Below are 8,746 nucleotides of genomic sequence, written 5' to 3' on the forward strand. Positions count from 1 at the left end.
TCTGGCGGCTCACAGGGTGCCTATGGGTGAGTCCATCCGTTGCCTCAAGGTGTCTGGCAGTGCTCTAATCGGGGTGGGGGGTGCAAGTATGCCAATGGGGAGAGCAGGTGGTGCTCAAGAAAAACAACACATTTGTGGTTGGTTATTTAGATAATTCCTTGAAAAACAATAAACCAAAATAATAAAAACTTATTGAAACAAAACTATTGGGCAACCCTGCAATGCTTTCATAAATACTGAGGTTCAGCAATGAGCACATGCATAGGTGCTTAACCTCCCCAAAAACAGCCCAGCTGCTATATATTCTTATTTAATGATACATTCTCCAATAGAAAGTCCTCTATTGATCACCTGCCCAAAAAAAACTCCTCCTTGTTTGAGGATATATATTGGGGGTCGCTGCTGTGTCTGTACAAATAAAGGTGAGTAGTGCCACTATAAATATTTGTTTCTGATGGTGTTCTATACCCAGCCTGCCATGTTCCTATAAATATGGCGGAAAGACCTGTTCTGTATATATTATGCCACTAGGAAATTCTTATACAGCATAGGAATATTAAGGTGGCCCCATCACTGTGAATGAGGCTGCGATGTTTAAAAAATGGGATCTGGTGTTTAAAGTGTGAATGGCCCAGTTGTGTACCCATTATTAGATTGCCAGCTTCATTGGCACAGTAAATGCTAAAAAGTTCTAATAAATGCTATACTACCTTTATGGGGCACATGGAATAGGGGTGAGGCACTGCAAACTTGTAGTTAAAATGTGCTCCTCCCTCAGTTATGCAAACACTATGTAAATAAAGGATAATAAAATAATAGCAGCAGCTCTGTGCATTAGCTCTACGTGGTCTGCAGGTGTCATCTGCTCACAGGAAACATGGCATGTGGTGAACCAATCAAAAATGATCTGGGAAGACCGACTCAGCTGCATTAGACTCATGCAAGCAAAATTCTGATAGGCTGCCATGGGGTTCCTACAACAATGCAAAATGTGTGGGTGCTAATTGGCTGATGAGGGTGGGGGCCAGGTATTTGCAATTAGCAGAAACGCAGGTATAAAAACCTCAGGTGTCTGTCTTTGGTCTGGGCTCTGAGTTCAGGGTTATTGTTGAAGAGAAGTGGTCTGTATCAGGTAAGGAGGACTGTTCTAATGCTGCTTGGATTTCTTGTGCATTTTATGTGCTGGTACAGAGCCTTACATTGACTTTGCAAAGGGGCAAATTGTCTAATTGCCCAACTCCCCCATTAATATTGAGTAGACACTTACTAGTGTGCCTTCATGGGCTCTATGTACTATGATTATTGCTTATAAAATTATGGCACTTTCCATAAGTGATTTTTTTTTTATTTCCCTTCTTTCTAAGTTCCATGTTTTTAATAACTTTAAAGGCACAGTGACACCAAAAAAAAATGGAAGGCTTTTGGAAGGCATGACAATATAATGTACTGTTGCCCTGCACTTGTACAACAGGTTTGTTTGCTTCAGAAACACAACTCTAGTTTATATAATAAAACTGCTGTTGTGTAGCAATGGGACCAACCATATACCCACAGGCTACACACTAGATAATGGATAAGCTCTGAAGAATCCCATTGTATAATACAGAGCTTATCTGCTATGTTACCTATGCCTCTTATTCTTCAACTTTGAATGTCTGCCCCCATGGCTACACAACAGCTTGTTATATAAACTATAGTAGTCTTTCTGAAAAATACATAGGTTTTATCAGTACAGGGCAACAGTACATTAGATTTCAATTACTTTGGTACAACTTGATATTTTGATGTAACTGTACCTTTAAGGAATGTTCCCTTATCTGAGAACCCCATGGTCCCAAGAATAAAAGACGATATATAAGGTAGAGGCTTAAAGGGGAACTATCGCAAAAATAAATTCAATATTGGCTTAATTATACTGAAATAAGAAACCCTCTTAATACATTCTGTTTCTAAAATAATCAAGTTTATCTTCACTATCCGTGTCTCGGCATATTTCTTCTCATCTCTCTTCATACAGGAGTTGTCTTTCAGATGAATGATGCAATATATTTTATAGGGGGGCTCCTTTTGCCTAGAAAATCACCAGAAATCCTGTCTCTCTACATGCAGAATTTGTGCAAGAGGCAGTTATTTGGTTTGTACTGGAATCCGTTATTTGAGTGAGCACTGATTATTCTGCTAGGAAAGGGAGCCCCCCTATAAGATATATTGAATCTTTCATCTGACACCCAACTGCTGCATGAAGAGAGATTGAAGAGAAACCGATGCTGACGGGGTACTGAATATAAACTTGATTATTTCTGACACAAGTCCATATTAAATTGTATTTAGAAAGTGTCTTATTTCAGGATGATGAAGCTTTATATTAAATTTTCATGATAGTTCCCCTTTAAGTGAATAAATAACATTACAGGCAGCTGTTAGAATTGATACAATAGTTGCTAATACTCCAGAGATGCTGCTGAGAAATGTGTCAACTAAATTGATCTGCACCTGAATTACTGAGCTGCCAGACTCAAACACCAGACTCAACTTTAAACTTATATTTGGGGGGGGGGGGAGTAAAAAATAAATAATGGAAAGCAATAGAAAAAAATCTTTATTTCTGGGCAACAATCTGAAAAGTGTTTGGAACCCCTTTAAGGCATTGCTGTCTATGGGGAATTGTTTGCTCAAGGCTAAATGGTAATGGTAATTGGTGAATATAATAATGCACTATCGCTACTATAAGAACACTTGGGATGGCACAGAGTTTTGGGCCTATTATTGGCTGTATAACTGATACGAGTGAGATCTCTTGCATCCCAACACACACATCTGACCTATGTAAGGCCTTTACTTTATAACAATGATGCCTTATGCTATACCACCTGATGTCCTCACACATGTTCTCCCCATGTTATTAAGTGCAGCGTTTGACTGCACCCCAAAAGAGGACCTGATTGGGATTACTTTGAGGAGCCACATAAAACGTGTTAAATGGCATTGGCATGGAGAGGTCTCCAAGATGGGGTTGATAGGCTTTATACAGGCAAGTCCAACCCCCAAAAAAGAGGCCCAGGTCTGTTCAGTTAAACTGTATCTGTATTGTCACTTGACTTTACTGCAACTTGTTCCTCATAGATCATTGAACAGAATGTCTGGCCGTGGCAAAAAGGTGCAGAAGGCTGCTAGTGGCAAGTCCTCCAGATCTGCCAAGGCAGGTTTGCAGTTCCCAGTGGGCCGTATCCACAGGCTTCTGAGGAAGGGAAACTACGCTGCGAGAATTGGTTCTGGATCTTCCATCTATCTGGCCGCCACTCTGGAATACCTGTGCGCTGAGGTGTTGGAATTGGCAGGAAATGCTGCCAGGGACAACAAGAAATCCAGGATCATGCCAAGGCACATCCAGCTGGCAGTCAGGAACGATGATGAACTGGCCAAGCTGTTTGAGGGTGTGACCATCGCTGATGGAGGAGTCCTGCCCAACATCCAGTCTGCTCTGCTGCCAAAGAAAACTGTCAAAGGCTCATCATCTTCACAAGAACCTAAAGTTGCTGAATCTCAGGAGTTTTAAGGCTGAAAACACACTTATGTTCACATAGACCTTTTAATATTGGTAACTTATTATGGTGACTTGGAGTTAATCAATAATGGGTGTAAATGATTTATGTGATGTGTAGATTATACATAGTTTTGCAAATAAAATATATTACTTTTTAACAAAAAAAGTCTGTTGTGCTATAAAGCTTGCCAAACCTGCTGGTATGCTGCCCTCATGTGCTTAGCAACTGCACTGCTTAAAGTGGACCTGTCACCCAGACACAAAAATCTGTATAATTAAAGTCCTTTTCAAACTAAACATGAAATCCAATTTCTATTTATAATTAAAGCATTCATAGCTGTTGTAAGCTCATTTAAAAATCTCAGCTGTCAATCAAATATTGTCTGCCCCTCCTCTATGCCAGTGGCATAGAGGTGGGGCAGACAATTACTTTCACTTTCCATTCAGCACTTCCTAGATGTCACTGCTCTCCCCACATTCCCCCGTTCTCTTTACCATTTAATCGTGTAACCAGGGCATCGGGATGGACATCGGGTCCCCTATTCTGGTGCACAAACAAGATACTGAGATGATACAAGGCTTGTCTTAATAACAGTGTCCAAAAAATGGCTGCTCCCTGCTTGCTATAATTTTGAATTCCCAGACTGAAGGAAGCAAGATTCAAATAATTTATATAGTGTAATTAAAGTTCATTTTGCTTGACTAATGTGATAAAATAGGATTTTGAATTCTTTTTGGGTGATGGGTCCCCTTTAAGTCTAGCAACAGTCCCAAATGAGGGTAAATGTCTCCCTATAATGCAGGGGTCCTCAACACAAGCATAAAAGTCCATGGGGAAGTCGATTAAGAGCTGTTTGGTAGCCCCTATGTGGACTGGCAGGCTACAGGAGGATCTATTTGGCAGTAATCTGGGTTTTATACAACCAAAACTTGCCTCCGAGCCTGGGATTCAAAAATAAGCACCTGCTTTGTGGCCACTGGGAGCAACATCCAAGGGGTTGGTGAGCAACATGCTGCTCACGTGCTTCTGGTTGGGGATCACTGCTATAAGAGATCTCTTCTCATTAAAGATGGTTACTGGTAACCCTATCAGTGGCAGGCTGGTAGTTGAAATCTAAAGAATAACTTGGGTGGTTTGAAGGTAACTAAGCCGGAACTGTGACGTAACACCCAAAACTACTCCTCCTGGTTAATTTATAACAAACAATGTCAACTACAATATTAAAAAGGTGATATTTATTCCCAACCATGCCATAATGATATAAATTAAAACCTTATTAAGAACAAGCAGTACTGAATCTAGAGAGCGGGCCCTCACCCAGAAATACTTAACTTCGCCACTTAATAGATGGAAAGTGCAATAAAAGGTCAAATAATAATATATGAATGTACTGTGTGCATTATCATATAAACTCCGTGAGCAGAATGAGATATGATATTTGTAATCCTTATGTGCATATTTCAATATTCATGGTGAGGGTCAATGAGTCTTGTGTGGATCCAGTGTGTCCAACATTAGTAATCAACAACATAATCACAAGCCTAAGTTATCGGGTAAGTTTTCAAAATGTTCCTCAAAATTAGTAGAAGCAATGGTTAGTAAGAAGCATTGGTTAGTAAGCATGTGAGGCTACTTGCTGTCCCAATGGTGCTGGTGTTCGGCTTTGCAGTATGTTTGAAGGCTTAAACCTAAGCGTTGATATGTAGCTACAGGGAACTGGTCAGATTGAATCTGCAGGGGCAGCGTGGCACTGGTCCGTACCATAGAAAGTTGCAGCAATCCTCGCAGTTCAGCCTCCACAGCAATGCGATTCTTTAGCACCATGAATACACCATTTTTCTTGGATAGGCAACATATTTTTTTAGTGGGGCTCCCATAGCGAGGTCTGAGGGGGGCACTGGACAAATGGTGATCCTCAGAAGTGGGGTTACGCCAAAGTGTAGAAAAGTAAGCTGTAAGGGACAACCATATAGTGATGTATGAGAAGCAAACGTTCATGTTACTGTAACTGTGTATATGTTTCCTTGTATGAGTCTCAGGTAATGATAATTTGATGTTTTACCCCACAGTGTCTTCAAAGAGAAGGAAATCCTCCAGACCATCACTTGTTCTGAGCACCCATTTCTGGTTTCTTTCTACGGAACATTCCAGACACAGTCACCTCTTTTATGTCATGGAATATCTGCCTGGAGGTGACATGTTTGAGTTCATCACATGTGAAGAACTGGAAGAACAAGATGTGATGTAAGTAGAATGGATAACTGCAGGATGGGATGTGGCACTTTTTGGGGTTTTTTGGCAGGCTGATGGCCACGCCATGCTGAATATTTACATTGTCCTATACATGCCTCTCATGTCAGTTTCTGTATCAATATAAAATATTAATTTGATTTTGTTTTCTTTATTCAGGTTTTATTCCGCATGTGTGGTGCTTGGCCTGGAGGCATTACACCAGATTGGCATTGTCCATAGGTAAGAATTAATAGCAGTAAATGTATCCTTATTTCCAGAAGGAGCTGGTAACATTACTTAGAAGTTTGATTTAAATGGCAGCAAATGGATATTCCATATACTGTTCTGTTTTTGCATTAAATAAGGATTTTCTGTGTATGGCTACTTAATGTTTTACACAATTTATTTTGTTTTAATTCAGAGATCTTAAACTTGAAAATTTGCTGATGGACCAGGAAGGATTTGTGAAGATCGTAGATTTCGGCCTCCGCAAAACAGTAAGTTATACGCTTATTATTCTGGCGCATGCATTGAATACATTTTATTTTACTGGTATATAATCTGCTTTCAGATGGTCTAATTTTATGTTTGTGTCACTTTTAAATATACCTGTACATGTAACTGGTGAATGTGTGGAAGTGGGTGTTTACTGAAAGCGAGTGGTTATGGGAAGTCTCTTATACATTAGGAGTCCAACATCTGCAGTTTCCTTAGTGTTTCTTCTTGTGTTTAAAGATACAACAGTCGCACAAAGACCAAGTGCGGCACAAGAGCTTACATGGCCCCCGATTCGATATTGCATGGCAGTTGACTGGTGGGCCCTTGGAATCGCCATATATGCTATGCTCATGTATGAGGTAAACACAATTCCTATGTCATCACCTACATTGTGGAAGCATTGCCATTTTAATAGGAATTTCATAGTATAATTTAACCATAGAAATACGGTGAAAAACTGATATATTCATTAAGCATAACTTCTCTTACACTCTCAGAAAGAATAATATAGTATGGATGTTAGCTTGACATTGTGGTGTGTGTGTATATATATATATATATATATATATATATATATATATATATATATATATATTTTATTTTTATTTTATATTGCAGTTACCATTCAACAACGAGGATCCCATTGAGCTAGCAGACAGCATACGATATAGAGTTGCCAGGAAGATCTATCAGAGGATGTCTGTGGATTAATGAATGAATTAAGTTGCCCCCCCAACACATCAGTATTAGAATGCGCTTTAGGGATTATTATAAAATTTAATACAAAGAATTTAAAAAAGAATGTGCTTAACTAACTTTTTATACAGGGGTTACATGTTGTATAGTTAATAACCATCTTAAAATGTGTATTTCCCTGGTAATCCCATGTTGTGCAACTGTGAATACCCACTTTAAATGGGTGGTGGGAATGAAAATGGCTTGTGCCAAGCATTAATAGTTGTCAAAGTCGATTAATCTATTTAATCTCAGAATATAAAAGAAACCAGCATTAATAGCGCAGTAGTCATAAATGATGAAAAGTTTTTGTATCTGTTTTTACTTACAGGCCTAGCGATCCTGTGTGTTTAACAGATTTGTTTTCTTTGTAGCTCTTAGTGAAAGATCCAGAATATTGTCTGGGATCCGGTGAGGCTGGTGCTGATGAGGTTAAAGGGCACCCCTTCTTTAGAGTAAGTTTCTGTTGTACTTGTCTTGAATTACAGACAGAAATGTGCTAATGAATACTGTACTAATAAATCCTCAGTTTCCTAAAACTTCATCTTTACTTCTTCTGTATTCAGTAGATGCATTATAATCACTTGTTCCACCAGTTCTAGAAGTTTTTGGCATAGATACTCATTGTATAATATGACCTTTCTTTCAGGATATGGACTGGAAAAATCTTAAAAACAGAAGAGTAAGGCCTCCATTTGTGCCAGCCAACCAGGGCCATCTGGAGAGCCTTATGCAACCTGAAGCCCGAGCTCCAGCACTGACACTTCCATCTGTAGAGATAACATCAGAGCAGCAAGAGGCTTTCAGAGAATTTGATTTTACACCTTAAAGAACATCCGATAAAAGGACGGAATGAATGGGGTTGGTGGAGGGCCAGTCCATATTCTCATAAGAAGTTACATACATAGTTAAATTGGGTTGAAAAAAGACAAAGTCCATCAAGTTCAACCCCTCCAAATGAAAACCCAGCATCCATACACACACCCCTCCCTACTTTTAGTTAAAATTCTATATACCCATACCTATACTAACTATAGAGCTTAGTATCACAATAGCCTTTGATATTATGTCTGTCCAAGAAATCATCCAAGCCATTCTTAAAGGCATTAACTGAATCAGCCATCACATCATCACCCGGCAGTGCATTCCACAACCTCACTGTCCTGACTGTGAAGAACCCCCTACGTTGCTTCAAATGAAAGTTCTTTTCTTCTAGTCTAAATGAGTAGCCTCTGGTACGGTGATCCACTTTATGGGTAAAAAGGTCCCCTGCTATTTGTCTATAATGTCCTCTAATGTACTTGTAAAGTGTAATCATGTCCCCTCGCAAGCGCCTTTTTTCCAGAGAAAACAACCCCAACCTTGACAGTCTACCCTCATAATTTAAGTCTTCCGTCCCTCTAACCAATTTAGTTGCACTTAGTCTCTGCACTCTCTCCAGCTCATTTATATCCCTCTTAAGGACTGGAGTCCAAAACTGAACTGCATACTCCAGATGAGGCCTCACCAGGGACCTATAAAGAGGCATAATTATGTTTTCATTCCTTGAGTTAATGCCCTTTTTTATGCAAGACGGAACTTTATTTGCTTTAGTAGCCACAGAATGACACTGCCCAGAATAAGACAACGTGTTATCTACAAAGACCCCTAGATCCTTTTCATTTATTGAAACTCCCAACACATTGCCATTTAGTGTATAACTTGCATTTATATTATTTTTGCCAAAGTGCATAACC

The 8,746-nt window shown here is 39.4% G+C and overlaps 1 protein-coding gene across 1 annotated transcript; it reads left to right on the top strand.

Moving 5' to 3' along the window:
- Positions 1-1,097: 1,097 nt before the first annotated feature.
- Positions 1,098-3,710, top strand: h2ac17.L (H2A clustered histone 17 L homeolog). Its single transcript, NM_001086437.1, has 2 exons — positions 1,098-1,132; positions 3,124-3,710. The coding sequence occupies exon 2, from the start codon at positions 3,137-3,139 to the stop codon at positions 3,554-3,556; it is 420 nt and encodes a 139-aa protein (NP_001079906.1). The 5' UTR covers positions 1,098-1,132; positions 3,124-3,136; the 3' UTR covers positions 3,557-3,710.
- Positions 3,711-8,746: the final 5,036 nt, after the last annotated feature.

The sequence above is a fragment of the Xenopus laevis genome, chromosome 2L (genome assembly GCF_017654675.1).
Source record: "Xenopus laevis strain J_2021 chromosome 2L, Xenopus_laevis_v10.1, whole genome shotgun sequence".
In the NCBI taxonomy this organism is placed as follows: Eukaryota; Metazoa; Chordata; class Amphibia; order Anura; family Pipidae; genus Xenopus; species Xenopus laevis.

What these genes read in the sequence shown, in the direction of transcription:
- h2ac17.L (NM_001086437.1), top strand. Translation starts at nt 3,137, where the DNA reads ATGTCTGGCCGTGGCAAAAAGGTGCAGAAGGCTGCTAGTGGCAAGTCC.